This window comes from Podarcis raffonei, chromosome Z (assembly GCF_027172205.1).
Source record: "Podarcis raffonei isolate rPodRaf1 chromosome Z, rPodRaf1.pri, whole genome shotgun sequence".
Lineage (NCBI taxonomy): Eukaryota > Metazoa > Chordata > Lepidosauria > Squamata > Lacertidae > Podarcis > Podarcis raffonei.
This window is the reverse complement of record NC_070621.1, coordinates 32,546,862-32,563,581: the sequence shown is the minus strand read 5'-3', so window position 1 is coordinate 32,563,581 and position 16,720 is coordinate 32,546,862. Positions and strand designations below refer to the sequence as shown.

The following is a 16,720-nucleotide window of genomic DNA, read 5'->3' as shown; positions in this document are numbered from 1 at the left end:
CCCTGCTGACTTTCCACCATGAAATGCCACCAGCCACAGTGGGGTGGCAAGCCAGGATTTTTCCTGCATCAGCAGAAGATTTGACTAGATAAGTCTGATTACAACAGGGCTTGCTCCAGCAAATAAACCAGTGAATTGTACTCACCTTAATTTGCAATTGTTGTATTTACCAATAATGTACATTGAACTCATAAATAAGTCACAACCTTTTTTTTAGAACAAGAACAACATACTACTATGGCCAAACTTTAAATTTTGTGCAAAATATTTTTATTTTCAGATTTACAGCTCTTGGCATTCAGGCCTGTTAAACACATCCAGAGAAGGAAGCAGGTGCTGCCGGATTTTGCTCATGAGCGTATCTGAAAAATAAGGTTAAAAATGCAGTAGGAAGAGCAAATCAATCTGTTAAATGCAGCAGCCTCTCCCTGTTTTCAAAACTCACATTACATAGTTTTATGTCAAGTCAGCTTCCAGGTGTTACATATACTGAGCTAGAGTATTTTTTAAAACAACAACAACAAAGACTAGGTTTCCACATCAATATTTCTCTGGATAGTGTTGCTGAAGGCCATTGAAACCAGGCAGACCCGGCAGTTCTTCCTCCTATATCTAACTTGGTCTAGTTTGGCATTCAGAAAATGAAAGAAATATGATAAGAGCAGAGCGATGCCCTTCTGTTGCTGTTGGACTACAATTCCCATCAACCCCAACCAGAGGTGGTCATGAATGATGGGAGGTGTAGTGCAGCAACAACTGGAAGGCTTGCTCCAACTCCCACCATCCCCAGCCAGCATGCCCAATGGGAAGGGATGGTAGGAGTTATAGTACAACAACATCTGGAGGTCACCACAGGCTCCCTATCTCTGTAACTTAAGGTCCCATCTGCACTAGGCATTGAAAGAATCCTGGAAACTGTAGTTAGCAAGTGCTGAGAGTTGTTAGGAGACCCCCTATTCCCCTCACAGTGCTGCAACTCCCAAAGTTATCTGGGGAAAAGGATTGATTGTTAAACCACTCTGTGAATAGCAGCTCTGGAAGGGGGAAGCCATGACAGTTTAAAGTGGTATAACACCGCTTTAAATGTAGATGCAAATGGGGACCTACTCATAATATACTCACTTACCGTATTTTTTGCTCTATAACACGCACCTGACCATAACACGCACATCGTTTTTAGAGGAGGAAAACAAGGGGGGGGGATTCTGAATGAAACAGTGTGTGTACCATTTTTGTGCCTCATGCTGTGGCCACAGACATGTGATCTGATGGTGAATTTGGGGTGACCCAATGCAAAGATCCTGAGGATCCATGTGGATCTGTGCTTTGTAACCACGTTTTAAGTGGGGAGGGAAGGAAAAAACACAGAAGGGACAAGGAGCACGAGAGGGGTGTGCAGAGAAGCAGCTGGCTAAGAATGCAGGAGAGGGGTTTAACGGGAGGGAGGAAAGGAAGGCAAAAGTTTCCACCCACCCACCCACCCAAGCCAGCCCCCCCTCTCTCTCCCACCTGCATGTTTTCTGGCTGCCTGCGAGTCCCTAAAATGCTTTCCTGGACGCAGCAGCACCGGAGAACGGAGAGGAATTAGAAGGAAGGACACGATCCTTTCCTTTCCCCTCTGCTTGCCTGGAGGGGAGGAGATTTGCCTGCTCTTTGTTCCGTTTGAGCAAACAGGAACCGAAACAGAAGAGGGTGGGCAGTAAGACCCTGAGGCAGAATGCAGGAAAGCAACAGCTTCCTCTCTCCCGCGATCGTATTTTTGCCTGATTTTTGCCTGGGTCAGTCGGCTCCAGGGACCACACATTCGCTCAATAACACGCAGACATTTCCCCTTACTTTTTAGGAGAAAAAATCTGCGTGTTATAGAGAGAAAAGTACGGTATTTTACATTTCTAATCCCTTGCCCCAAATACTTTGGAATGGGAAAAGAAGATAGCAAAACCAACTTCGCAAAGCCCCAGCGATAAAGGGTCTGGAGACATTATGAATCTCCTTTATTGTAAGGAGTTGAGGGAGTTGGGTATGATCAGCCTACAGAAGAGAAGACTGAAGGGTGATATCACAGCCATCTTCAAATATCTATAAGGCTGTGATGTGGAAGATGGAGGAACAAGCTTGTTTTCTGCTTGCTCCAGAGGGTAGGACCCAAACCAACAGATTAAAGTTACAATAAAGGAGATTCCAACTAAACATTAGGAAGAACTTTCAGACAGTAAGAGCTGTTGGACAGCGGAACGGGCTACCTTGGAAGATGGTGGACTCTTAATTCATTGGTTTTTAAACAGGTTGGATGGTCATCTGTCAGGGATTTTTTAGATGTGATTCCTGCACTGCAGGGGGTTGGACTAAATGACTTTTGGGGATTCTTTTTGACTCTGTGATTCTATGATTCAATAATTCTACGAAGCCATTGAGCTCAGTCCACCTCAGCTTACAACAGACAGCTCTGACCTTGTTCCCATGGCAAATTCTTTCTCATTTGGTAGCAGACTTAATTTTGTGGATGGCATATGGGCTGGACTCCTTGGGTATCCAGATCTCATCTCCCTCGTGGCCCATATGGTCTGCCGCTCCTTCCAGGGCTGCAGTGAGCTCTGGCCCAAATATATTGTTGGAGTTGCGGTAGGTGCGAGTGAGGCGGCGGAAGGAGGAGTCGGAGGAGCTGTCATCGTGATTCTCGTCATCCTGCTCATCCTGCAGCTTAGTGGTCTCCAGCTCTAAGCTTTCGCTCAGCTCTGCAGCTTTGAAAGCCTCCTTTAAATCCTGGAGGAAGGCCACTTTGGGTGCAAAGAGGAGGAGGAGGAACACCAGGCCTCCTGAGACTCCGCACAGGAAATAAAAGCCCACCTTCTCAGGAACGCCTGCAAAGAAAAAGGAAAGTAAGACTCAACAGGGGGGAAGCCAACCCACCTTCTCCTCCCTTGCAGAGATAGGGTGTTGAGAGGGAGGGGCCAATAGCAGAAAGGGCATGGTTTGGGGGGACTGAACCTCCTGAACGTGGCATCGGCTCCAGCCACCCTCTCCTCCTCATATACCTAAGTCTGCAGTTTAACTGGAGGAAAAGAGAGATGGACTGATAAACAGAGAGGACACATCCAATTTATTGTGCACTCAGTGTGACTCATGCATGCAAGTTTACAGCACCTGCACCAGGGATGAGGAGCCTTTGGCCCTCCAGATGTTGCTGGACTACATCTCTAATCAGACCCAGCCAGCATGACTCATAGTCAAGAACGATGGGAGTTGCAGTCCAATAACCTATTAGAGGGCCAAAGGTTCCCCTTCCCTGTCGCACGCAATGCCGTTGTCATCAAAATGCCACCCCAAATTTATTCTTCCTGTCTAATTGGAATTTACCACTTCCACACCCAGTTTTTACTTACTGCATATCTGCATATCTGTAGAACTGGCAAATCTGTATTAAATGGGGTGGGGGGTGCCCATTCATTCCAGTGGGCTTTCCTTCTGCAACTCTAGGATGATGTCTTTAAAGAGGGTGGGGGTTGCACCCACAGAAAAAGCATCCCCAAAGGTCAAATGTGATATGTGAGATCCATGAAGGGTTCACCCTTTTCTTGTAGTTTTACTTTAAGGTTTCAGTTTTTATTGAAGTGGGTGGAGTGCTGTTTCCTTTTTCTAAATCCCACTCCCCATCTGAAAGCTGCTAACAGTCTTGCTGTGGTGAGAAGATGGGGATCTGTATTGTCCCTGCATTTCTCCAGTGAGACAGAGATACTTCAGATCTGGAAAAGGCTGGGGTAGGAGACATAGGCGAAGCACCTTTCTCCTGACACTGCTGAACTGATGAAAATGGCTTAAAAGAGCTGCTTAACAGTTAAGCTATCCTGCTTTACAGAAAGCAGTCCTCTGTTTTCAGAACAGACCACTATGGCAAGACATGTTGCATTTCTATTTCAGCTATAACAGTCACTTCTACATCAGAATCTATAACACATAATTTAGCATGTGCAAACCTTTTGCCTTCTCTTTTTTGGGGAGTGGCACATTTCCTCTGTTCTGGCAGTAACTACGTGCCACCCCCGTTTACCGCAAAGGTCGGGAGACCCAGTCACAGCTTTGCCGCCCTCATAACGTTTGCCATGGCCCTGATTGGCCTGGTTTCCCCCAGCATCCCAACTCTGCCCGTCTTGCACACCCAGGGAAGTCAGACATACCCCAGAAAAGGGCAAAAGTTTCCAGAGAGCTAGTAAATATCATCAGATTTTCTTGGAGCCTGGAAAGTCTCGGCCCAGTGTACCAGCCACCTGCAGCAAACAAGGGGATAGCACGTTCTTACTGACAAGGGTTTCGGACGTTAAGCCTTAAACTGCATCTCCTTTATCATGTAATCTATGGAACTCACCATCACAAAGGGGAAGGACCAGGGCTCAGTGGTGAAGCAACTGCGTTGCATGCAGAAGGTCCCAGGTTCATCCCTGGCACCTCCAGGTGGGGCTGGGAGAGACCCCTGCCAGAAACCCTGGAGAGGTGCTGCCAATCAGTATAGACAATGTTGGTCTAGATGGACCAATGGTCTGACTTGAGATAAGGCACGCTGTAGTGACAACAACTTCAGAAAGAACAGATTTATTACCCATGGTTATTAACCATGAGAGCTCAGTAGAACTTCCATGTCCAGAGGCAGTTAGCATGTAACAGCAGGTGATTAGCATGGGCTGTCACCATCACACCCTTTTGGTGAGCTTTGGCCTCACCTCACTCTCACTTTTTCTGCTTCCTATTTACGTCTGCCAACCAAAAACGTTTCAGGGACCAGAAGGATATTATTATTACGTGTGTAGCCATTTCTATCCCACCCAACCCTGTTTTTATCCACATAACAGCCCTTTGAGGTAGACTAGCCTGAAAGTGCATGACGAGACTAAGGTCCCTTGGGGAGTTTCAGGGCTGACTGGGTCTGGTCTCTCTGGTCCCAGTCCAGTGCTCTAACCAGTACACCACACTGCCCCTTGCTTTCACGTGAAGAATGAATCTCAGAGTCCTCTGCTCCGTTAGGTGACAGGTGTGCATTCTGAGGATGAGGTCTTTAAGTTATGTGGCATCCAGATATTGAACCATCATCTACAGCAAGGTAGGGCTGGCTGCAATCTGGAGTCAGTCAGTGTTGATGATACCATGAGAGATGGACCAAAGGCCTTACACTCAAGGCCACTTCCTATGCAAGGCTGGTGGTGGACACGTCAGGCATCAGGGGCAGAGAGCAGAGGTGGCTGCCCCCCACAACTGTTTCTCCTACACCTCCCAACTACTCCCCTCTGTTGGAGGACAGAGCTGTGTACACCACCCAACCTGTCTTGCCACACCTTTAAACTAGCATGCTGCCACTGATGCAATGGAGGGCATTGCCACATCAGCCGTGTTGCAGTCAGAATTATCTGCCAACCAGTTCACTTCTGCACATGAGATGAAAAATAGGCACTATCTTGTCCTGTTGCCTCAAGGGGCAGACTGTTCTGGGCTAGGCCTAATCCAGTGCTTCCTGTCCTCTCTGGTCCTCTCTTTCATGGCCAGCTGGCCTTCACTCTCCTTCCCTAAACAAAAACTACAGCTGATGATGCAAGGCCCCATCACCGCTATTGCTTCTTTAATATACTTTAACTGGCTTCTAGCTGCTGCTTCCATCCATGGTTGCTCAACTCACAGTGTTAACACTCAGGATAGACTCACTGACACAGTTTCTGCTTTGGAGACATGGCTTGTCTCTTGCCCCCCATGAATGAACATGGGCAATGAATTTCCCTCTGAACATGAGGAGATTAGGTGAGCCCAGGTGGGATCTTGAGCAGTGAGGGAAAGTCGCAGGAGAACAAAGATGGGAAATGGAACCCCCATTCAAGGCAGAACTGATAACAACTGAGAAAAGTGGTGGGCATGGAATTGGGCAAAATGAACCAATTTATGCTGGAAATGTGAAGAGATTGAAGGGACATATGTGGTGGGGTTGGAAGAAAGCCAAAGATTATTGGGAGATGATATACTCAGAACTTTAAAAAAGATGGTAAGGTTATCATTTCTAAAAAAAACATAAAACAAAACCGGAGATGTTCTTATTGAGTATAGTAGAGGGTGAAATACACAATAAAGTACTTAGTCCCTTCCTCTAAGCAACAGCAACAGCAAGAATAATTTATGCCCAAAGGTGAAAGCATTTTTATGTCCAAAGGTGAAAATAGTCCCACAAAAGTAAACTGGCAGAATAAGCTAATAGAATATGCGGAGTTAGCAATGTTGACTGCAAAGATAAGAAATCAAGATGAGTTGGATATAAAAGAGGAGTGGGAATACTTTAGCGAATATTTAAACAAATACAGTAGACACTCCGGATACGAACTTAATTTGTTCCAGGGGTCCGTACATATCCCGAAAAGTCCACAACATGAGGCGCCGCTTCTGCACACATGTGCGGTGCGTAAAGCGCATCTGTGCATGCACGCACAGCGAAACCCAGAAGTATACAATTCCGGGTTTGCCGCGTTCCCAACCCGAAAGTTATGTTACCCGAAGGTATGTTACCCAAGGCTCCACTGTATAACAACCAGATAAACTTCCAAGTGGGGTTAGATATATGCCTCACTTTCCCCCCTCAATTCCAATTGTGAAAAGTTAAAGTGTGGCTTATATTCAGGACCTTACACTGCCGGCAAAGGAGCATGGCTCCTCCCCTCTCAGCAAGCAGCCCAGGAGCGCTGCCACCCGCCACTCCAAAGCCCACCCTGAGCCATTGGATCAAAGAGGGGAAGGGGGGCCGCTGGCAAAGCAGAGTAGACCAGGAGCACGGGGCAAAGGCATGCAGCCAGTCCGCTGTGGTTTATATTCGGGTATTGTTTTTTTCTCCCTGCCCCCCTCCAATTTTAAAGGTGCAGCTTATATTCGGGTGCAGCTTATATTTAGGCCAATACAGTAATTAAGGAGATGCAGCTCAACAAGGTTCAGATAAGACCCCTGGGAAACACAGGACTTGTGTCCTTTTAATACAGTGAATACTAGGGGGAGAAGCCAATAAGGATGTTCTGGGGGCTATTAGGCCAAGGCAATTAGCTGATGGAAAGGAAAGGAACATGCTTTGTCCCTCATGCTTTCTGTTCTGCACACAAAACAGGCTCAGAAGGGCCTTAGTTTGTTCAATAGGGAATCTAATTAACAATTTTGACCTGAACAAAATGCTTTATTGAGGGTTGCAACCAATCACTCCCTCCAAACAGAACACTTAACCACCACTCACCTTCCATTTTTATTTTTTCCACCTACTTCATGGAATACCCATTGGGTTGTTTAGGAAAGGGGGGGTTGAAAAGTTTTTTGGGGGGGTTAAAAAGTTGCAAATCTCACGATTCTGCTTATCATGCTGATAGCACACTCTTCTCTCTTTGTGGTCCCAGTTAGGATACAGTCCTCTCAGCATTCACCACCTGAGACCACTATATGCAGAAGGGATTGTCTGCCTGCCTTAGATGGATTGTGGTGGTAGAAGATTCTACCAGCAGATTCTAAAGCAGAGCTTTACTTGTGATTAAGGTAAAAGCGGGATACTTACCATGTGTGTAGTCTGAGATTAAGAAAGGGTCTTCTTGGGAGTTGCGGCCCACCTCTTCCAGCAGCTGCCTTGGCACTAAAAAGGGGAAGAGGAATCATTGTTTGTGATTGGGGGGGTCATGGTGGAGGTTTTGCTGCCAACTTTCATACGACTGATGCCCATTTTATAGTTGCTACTGCGTGCAACAGTGAATGCTTGCACATGAAGTAGCACACTGGCAGTGTGTTTGTGAAACAGCCATATACACAAGACACAAGGGGTGGTATTCAACCCTTTATCAATAATAAATCCATTAAAATTAATTAACCTAACTTATGCATGTTCATTAATTTCAGTGGGTCTGCTTCTGAATAAAACTTAAATGAATAGCACCTTAAGAATTTAACAAGGCAGACTATGGCTTGATAAATAATATAAACATAACATGGCTGCAGTCAAGACAGACTAAATAAAGCAGAGTATGACACACTGAACTTAAACTCATCAGATCAAAACTATTCTAAGGAGAAGGACAACACCAAGCCTAATGAGAACAAGCAAGCTACACTTAGAATCAAATATGCAAGCAGCAGCAAGATTAAACTTAAAAGTTTTATCTTAATGAAAAGGAACTATAAAGATTTGGGGGTTTGGGTAGACAAGGGATAGTTGGAATAGTACTGGTAAATAGAGACACATGAATAAAATAAATGCTTCCATCTAGAATTATTTAATGTCACTGCTTGTCAGAGAGAGAAACACTAAAGTACAAGAAGCACATGAGAGAACATGTATTTACTTCAATAATAGGTAAAAAGGTAAGGTAAAGGATCCCTGGATGGTTAAGTCCAATCAAAGGTGACTATGGCGTTGCGGCACTCATCTCACTTTCAGGCCGAGAGAGCCAGCATTTCTCCACAGACAGCTTTCCGGGTCATGTGGCCAGCATGACTAAACCGCTTCTAGTGCAACAGAACACTGTAGAAACCACAGCACACAGAAATGCCATTTACCTTCCTGCCGCAGCAGTACCTATTTTTCTACTTGCACTGGCGTGCTTTCGAACTGCTAGGTTGGCAGGTGCAGGGACCGACGAACGGGAGCTCACCCCGTCGCGGGGATTCGAACCACTGACCTTCTGATCAACAAGCCCAAGAGGCTCCTGAATGCCAGTTGCTGGAAACCACAGGAGGAGAGAATGCTGTTGCAGGCTTTCCATATGCATCTGTGTGGCCACTATGAAAATAAGATGCTGGAATAGATGGACCACTGAGCTGATCCAGCAGGGCTGGTTTTAAGTTCTTATGCCCGTCATGATGGCTGTATACTACCTACAGCATCAGAGGGTTTCTGAATTCCAGTCATTGGAAGACAAGGATGGGAGAGGTCCTTGTGTCCTGCTTGTGAGCTTCCTCGAGGTATCTGGGTTGGCCACTATGAGGAACAAGATGCTGGCCTAGAAGGGCCTTTGGCCACAGGGATTTTTTGTGGCAGCAGCAATTCTTATAGGTAGGAGTGCCATCCATATCTTAACCTTCAGCTGTCAAGCAGTTTAAGCATTCTCCTGTCCCTCTGATTTCTACAGTGCCAGTTTTCCAATCAAGCACAATTTGATACAGTTTTTTTTACCTAGCTTACCGCAAGTATAGGAGACTCTCAGCTGTTTCTTCACTCCAGGCAAGCAGGGGTCTCCGAAAGTGGCTTTATCAGCAACAATGGTGCAGTTCTCCTTCTTGTGACACCTCCGGGAAACTCTCCTCAAGGCATCAGGAGCCAGACACTCTAAAGCATGGACACAGCACATTCAGTCCCAAAGAACGTTGCAGAAGTGCTACACCTGGCTTCAGTTCAACCACAAACTTAGGGGTGGGAAACAGCATAAGGCAAGTAGGTTAAATCCTGCCTTCCCCAACCCCCCACCCACTACAGGCCTGACAATCACCTGATATCACACTTCTGAAATTTCATTGTGACAAACAGTGGCATTCTGAAAGTTCTCTTCCACTGTGTAAATTTAAATGGCCTCCATCAGTGTGAAGGTTATCTCTCATCACTTAGGCTCTATTACTGCTGGCTTCAGGTTTCGCAAGGATCTTGGGCAATGGTGCCCTTCTCCTCACTTCTGTTGCTGCTGCCTATTCACTGACCTCTTCGGCCTGAAGTCTACAGCATATCTACCTCCAAGCCCCCTGTTTTAAGCAGGAACCACAGAAGTCAATCCCAGCTTCTGTTTGCATCCTGGAATGTCCCATTTTGTGGCCTGGCACTCACTCTGGCACAAGTCAGCAGGGTCAGTCCAGCACTTTGGTATGACCCAAGTGATGATTGCCAGACCACCAGACCAGAAGTCATGCCCCTTCAGATGTTCCCATTCTGGAGATGAAAATTTTGGAGGGTATGATACAACTGTCACGGGGAGGAGAGAGAGATGAGAGAAATTTGCTACTCCTTGGTCCCATAATTTTTCTTCTACCCAGAAAGGTGAACAGAGAGAAACAGCAAGGAGAAGAAGCAGGACTAGGGTGCTCCAGTAGTTGGCATTCAGCCCCAGATGGAAACCAACCCCTAGTTCTAGGTTCTCAGATGGGTAGTATAAATTATTCACCTTTGGCCAAGGTGGGGAACTCTTTCTAGTTGGCGAAACAATGCTTAGGTGCCCCAATCCCTGTGGGTCTTTTTGACTGGTGGATAGTGCTGCCCTTCTGTCAATCACCTTGCATCACAATGGCTTCAAATGGGGCATCTTGATTTGCCTGTGTGATTTGAAATCAACCCATGGGGGCAACGGCACAGGGCACTGCACTTGCCACCTGCCTACTGATGTGCAGTGTCTACAAACCCAACATTTGGCAGGGAGCAGCATCTTCACCTATTGTATGCGACATCAGATGCAGGGCAGGTGGTGTGCCATGACTGAAGCAGTCCCTGGGCAAAGTGGGGAGACCAGCCAGACCTGCCACAGATTTCTTGTGGCTGGTATTCAGTAACAAGTCTGATGCACCTGTTCAAGACCACATTTGTCTTTGAGTGATGCAAACAGCATGAAAAACTCAGCAGGTGAGTGAGAGACTGGGTGCTAGGAGAAAAGGGGGCATTACCTAAAATTAGAACTCTCACATGTTCAACAGCCACTATCTCTGATTTCTACAGAAGACCTGCCTTTCTCCAACAAGCTTCCAAGTGGAGATCTTTATCCCATTATGTATCTGTGATGGATCAGTAAATGTTACTACATATGAAATTGCTTTTAATTGTTTGTATGTATGGGATTGTTGTTTATGGTCTTAAGTAAGGAATTGTTCCTAATTGTTTTAATTGCTGGTGTTTGTTTGTTTTCATAGTGATAACCCTCGCTTTCATAAATATCTATATCAAGGCGCTATACAACGTGTAAGAATAAAATTTGCAAAAACTATCCATAAAAAACATCACTTTAAAAGCAGCAAAAACAAATCAAGAAATATTGAATGGCTAAAAAGAAAAAGGAAATTCATATTGCAAAGTCCTGTTTTTAGGGACGATAGTTTTCAGAAGAAGGGAGAGATGGTTCTGGCTAAACATCTAGTGCCAGGAAGTTCTACAGGACAGAGGTTGCCATGCTAAAGGCTCAGTCCCCTGTGAAGGCCAACCAAACTTCAAAGCCATAGGGAGCCACAGGAAGTGCCCCGCCAGACGATATCAGTGATTGGGGCTGGAGCATAAGAAATGAGATAGTCCTTAAGGTACTTTGAAATTGCTTTGAGATATTTTGAGGGGAGCATTTCAGAAATGGAATCTGGTAAAATAGATAAATAAAATTGATCTACTCTTAATCCTTTGGTGACTGTTGAAGCTCCAGAAGCTCTTAGCTTTGTCCTGGGAAACTCCAGGCCATCTGAATTTCCCTTCATACCTATGTCAGGTCCCGTCCTGTTCACCGATTCGCATTCTGGCTTTCCCCGCAAAGGCCTCCCATAGATGGCAGAGTAAATAGCTAGGATGGACTTGTTCCGGCACTGCAGTCTCAGTTTTTCATTTTCACACACGGTCTTCAGGCGATGGTTGGCTGGGACACAGGGATGGACAAATCTGTCAATTTCAGCTTCTCTGAAATTTCTCATTTTTTCCACTCACCCATTCTCCACATTTCCACATCCAGTGCTTTTTTTCTGAAAAAATGTTTAGGGGTACTCTCATTTTGACTTAAGAAAATCACTATTTTATAGTTCAAATCGGGGAAAATAAATATAATAAATGGACAAAAGTACAAAGATTCACAAAATGTTTAGGGGTATGTGTACCCCTGCGTACCCCCAGGAAAAAAGCACTGTCCACATCCATTTGTGATTCACCAGTATTTTGGTCTCCTAATGTATGCATGATTGTGTGCAATTTCCCCTATTATAATGCATTTTTATGTTATTTTCACCAACAGATGCACACATGTTTTATGCACACATAGATGCATTATTTTTCAGTTTATTCGTGCTTTTATCACAATATGTGCATTTTTGTACACATTACTTGACTGCGGACTGCTTAATCAAGAAAAGCAAATGTGACTTCAAAAGGAACATCAGAATCATAAACTGCTAACACCAATGAACCCTGGCCTACTTAATGCCTTGTTTAACTCACTCACCTGGTCTGCATTTGTAGGAGACCACCAAGTACTTGTGCGTACCTGGGCATGGATCAGGGCCGAACACATGGCTGTGGACAGAGAAATGACACCATCGCTGGTCCTGACACTCATCCATCATTTTCTGTAGGAGAAGGAGAGGCTTTAAAGTTGTACCGGAGTTAAGTTCTTTGTTAGAAAGGTGCCCTGGTACCCTCCAGATATTTTGGACTACAGCTCCCTACAACTCCCATCAAATTCCAGTGCAACTCCCCATAAAAGTCAATACCAGGGACACCCGGTCCCATTTTGCCGCCTGAGGCAAAACAGGAATGTGCCACCTGCCATGGAAACCTCCTGCCTGAAGTCACTCTCATTGGGGTTGTGCAGTGGCGCCTGCCAAGTGGTGATGTCGTCACTGGATTCTGGTGAGCTCTCAAAATCACACAAAAATTTGACGAGGTCTCATGAGATTTCATGGCATGTATGAGATCTTGCCAGAAGCTGCCAATAGTAGAGGGGATGGGATGGGATGAGCACCTGCCCCTTGGAGTTCTGCTGCCCAAGACAACTGCCTCATAGTTTTGGCCATAGCCGAAAAGCAGCTGCAGGGCTACAGGTTAACAAAGGATGACTACAACATGTGTGGGTAGAAACATGCTCTCCCACGTCCCACTGACCTTCAGAGCACCCACATGGGAGATCCTAACATATTGCACTCCATTCCAATCTCCATGAGCAGTATGATATTCCAGGGGTTCCTGGTGCTTTACCAAGGGGGTCTGTGTTTCCCTTTGGACAATGAGGCACAGGGGAGACTGTGGTATCTTTCTGAAATACGGGTTATTTACACATATTTACAACCTGAGTACACTGTGGAGGGGGTTCTGAGTAGGGTTGCCATATTTTAAAAAGTGAAAATCCGGACACCAAAGTTGTTGAGCTTTTGAGCCTTTTGGGGGGGGGGCACATCATTAAAACTGCTTGAAAATCCCCTTCCCTGGTTGCATACTGGTGACTGGCTTGCCTCCTGGAGCCCCTGTCAACTCGACAACCAGAGCAACAACATCCGTTGCCAAGAGGTGTCTCGGCTACCTCTCCTCACACGACTTTTCTTCTTTTCTCTCCCCCTCAAACCCCCCAGCCCACTCCCTGCCTTCCTCAGTTCGATTTGCTCAATGGCATGGCTCAGTGCTGCCTTCCCCGGGTTCTGCCTCAGCATCCTGCTTGGGAGCCTCCTGCCCCAGCCGCTGCCTCTGAAAGGCAAGTGCAAAAGTTGAGCTGAGGCCCCACACGCCTTCTCTCTCCCTCAGTCCAGCGAAGCCTGTCTCTTGCCTCAGCCACCGCTGCCCAACACACATGCTGAGCTGTTTGGGCAAATTTGCCTTCTTTTGAAATTTATATTCACCACTTTTGGAGCTTTATTTTTCAAAAAAAGGTGTCATTGCCATACACCCAAGATTTCCAGACAATTTGCTGTGAACTGCAAATTCCTCCCAGTAGCGGTTTTCAAGGTCAAAATCCCGGATATGTCTGGGAAACCCTGGACATATGGCAGCCCTAGTTCTGAGCATCTCATCCCAAACAGTGCCAGCTTCTTCCAAAGGCAGCTGCATCCCTGCCCTGCTGCTTGCCTTTCTCCAAGAATGGTCACATCCCACCTGTTCTAACCTAGCTAACCTAAGCCCTAGTACACAGAGAGAGGCCCCACTCACCTGCTTTCTCCCACCTAGTTCTTTGATGCTTTGTTGTGCTAATGGATCATTACCTCCAAAGAAATTGGGCTGAACTCTATTACCTCTGAACCCATGCTGACATCACAGAATTAGTGATGTCTGGTACAGGTCTAGCACAGAGGTCTGACTCAATTAGCCTTCACACATGCTAATTAAATGATTAAAAGGGACTATCACAACTAAAATACACATGTGGATGTCTCTTAAATACACACATCTAGCTATTTCCCCAGGTTCTAACACACAAGCTCTACTTAAATTCTAATGTTTACTGACGAAACCACAGCTGCCAATTGCTAGTCTTCAGCCAAGCACTAGATGGAGTGATGTGCTTTTAGAAGGCCCTGCAGCTGCTCATGTTATCTCTCCTGACTAGATCAAAGCCTGTTCAACTCATGACGACTCAGCAGTCCAAACAGCCAGTGGTGCTGTCAGGGCAGAATTTGGCAGCAGAAATCCAGGGGCCCCATCAGAGGGAGGTCTGGCTTAGCCCATTTTGAAGTACATGAAGGAATGCACATTATCATTATGGAGTGTCTCATTCCTTGTAAACCCATTAAGCCAAGAGCCTAAAATTAACTAACTGCACTACTGCAAATAGCTTGTTTCCCAAGGTATAGACAGGCAGCAAAAACAGCTGACTTTATCGGATACTGCAGATTATACATTCAGAGAGTCCTCTTCCCTGTAGGACCATTACTGTGAGCCTACCCATACAACCTCTCCCTAGGAATCTCTTTTAGTGAATCTGAAGAGCATAAGAACAGCTATGCTGGGTCTAACCAGTGGCCCATTGAGTCCACATTCTGATCTCACAGATGCCAGCCAGAAACCTATGGGAAGCTCACAAGCAGGACGTGAATACAACAGCTCCCTCCTTGCTTGTGATTCCCAGCAACAGGCATGTAGAGACATTCTGCTTCTGACCATGGAGGTAGGAGTGGCTACATTGGTGGCTATTGACCATTGGAACTGGTGGGGCAGGGAGACTAGCAGTAGGCAGAGCTAGAGTCAATGACAGGCAGAGGCATCCCCACGACTACTTGTAAGTGAGATGGCAGGAAGGTATAGAATCATAGAATCATAGAGTTGGAAGAGACCACAAGGGCCATTGAGTCCAACCCCCTGCCAAGCAGGAAACACCATCAGAGCACTCCTGACATATGGTTGTCAAGCCTCTGCTTAAAGACCTCCAAAGAAGGAGACTCCACCACACTCCTTGGCAGCAAATTCCACTGTCAAACAGCTCTTACTGTCAGGAAATTCTTCCTAATGTTTAGGTGGAATCTTCTTTCTTGTAGTTTGGATCCATTGCTCCGTGTCCGCTTCTCTGGAGCAGCAGAAAACAACCTTTCTCCCTCCTCTATGTGACATCCTTTTATATATTTGAACATGGCTATCATATCACCCCTTAACCTCCTCTTCTCCAGGCTAAACATGCCCAGTTCCCTTAGCCATTCCTCATAAGGCATCGTTTCCAGGCCTTTGACCATTTTGGTTGCCCTCCTCTGGACACGTTCCAGTTTGTCAGTGTCCTTCTTGAACTGTGGTGCCCAGAACTGGACACAGTACTCCAGGTGAGGTCTGACCAGAGCAGAATACAGTGGCACTATTACTTCCCTTGATCTAGATGCTATACTCCTATTGATGCAGCCCAGAATTGTATTGGCTTTCTTAGCTGCCGCGTCACACTGTTGGCTCATGTCAAGTTTGTGGTCAACCAAGACTCCTAGATCCTTTTCACATGTAGTGCTCTCAAGCCAGGTGTCACCCATCTTGTATTTGTGCCTCTCATTTTTTTTGCCCAAGTGCAATACTTTCCATTTCTCCCTGTTAAAATTCATCTTGTTTGTTTTGGCCCAGTTCTCTAATCTGTCAAGGTCGTTTTGAAGTGTGATCCTGTCCTCTGGGGTGTTAGCCACCCCTCCCAGTTTGGTGTCATCTGCAAATTTGATCAGGATGCCCTTGAGTCCATCATCCAAGTCGTTGATAAAGATGTTGAATAAGACCGGGCCCAAGACAGAACCCTGTGGCACCCCACTAGTCACTCTTCTCCAGGATGAAGAGGAGCCATTGATGAGCACCCTTTGGGTCCGGTCAGTCAGCCAGTTAGAAATCCACTGAGTGGTAGCATAGTCAAGACCGCATTTTACCAGCTTCTTTACAAGAATATCATGGGGCACCTTGTCAAATGCCTTGCTGAAATCAAGGTAGGCTACATCCACTGTGTTCCCTTCATCTACCAGGCTTGTAATTCTGTCAAAAAATGAGATCAGGTTAGTCTGACATGACTTATTTTTCAGAAATCCATGCTGACTATTGGTGATCACAGCATTCCTTTCTAGGTGCTCACAGACTGTTTGCTTAATGATCTGCTCCAGAATCTTCCCTGGTATTGATGTCAGACTGACTGGGCGGTAATTATTTGGGTCCTCTCTTTTCCCCTTTTTGAAAATAGGGACAACATTTGCCCTCCTCCAGCCTGCCGGGACTTCGCCTGTTCTCCAGGAATTCTCAAAGATGACTGCCAGTGGTTCTGAGATCACATCTGCCAGTTCTTTTAATACTCTTGGATGTAGTTCATCTGGCCCTGGAGACTTGAATACATCTAAACTAGCCAAGTATTCTTGTACTATCTCCTTAGTTATTCTGGGCTGTGTTTCCTCTGCTGAATCATTTGCTCCAAATTCTTCAGGTCGGGCATTGTTTTCTTTATCGGAGAAGACTGAGGCAAAGAAGGCATTGAGGAGTTCAGCCCTTTCTGTGTCCCCTGTTTGCATTTCACCATCTTCTCCTCTGAGTGACCCCACTGTTTCTTTGTTCTTCCTTTTGCTACGAACATACCCATAA

The 16,720-nt window shown here is 45.9% G+C and overlaps 1 protein-coding gene across 3 annotated transcripts in view; it reads right to left on the bottom strand.

The window, feature by feature from the left end:
- Positions 1 to 243: 243 nt before the first annotated feature.
- The window catches only part of LOC128406352 (protein eva-1 homolog C-like), a 29,763-nt gene continuing 13,286 nt past the window's right edge, over positions 244 to 16,720 (bottom strand). For 2 of the 3 annotated variants that reach the window (XM_053373672.1, XM_053373670.1), the window contains exons 3-9: positions 12,156 to 12,279; positions 11,427 to 11,579; positions 9,173 to 9,316; positions 7,556 to 7,630; positions 4,176 to 4,265; positions 1,879 to 2,861; positions 244 to 1,121 (exon numbers count right to left, since the gene is read on the bottom strand). In XM_053373672.1, coding sequence (XP_053229647.1) covers positions 2,476 to 2,861; positions 4,176 to 4,265; positions 7,556 to 7,630; positions 9,173 to 9,316; positions 11,427 to 11,579; positions 12,156 to 12,279 — 972 coding nt within the window. In that variant the 3' untranslated portion in view covers positions 244 to 1,121; positions 1,879 to 2,475. The remainder of the gene's footprint in view (positions 1,122 to 1,878; positions 2,862 to 4,175; positions 4,266 to 7,555; positions 7,631 to 9,172; positions 9,317 to 11,426; positions 11,580 to 12,155; positions 12,280 to 16,720) is intronic. The other variant, XM_053373671.1, reaches the window with a different exon arrangement.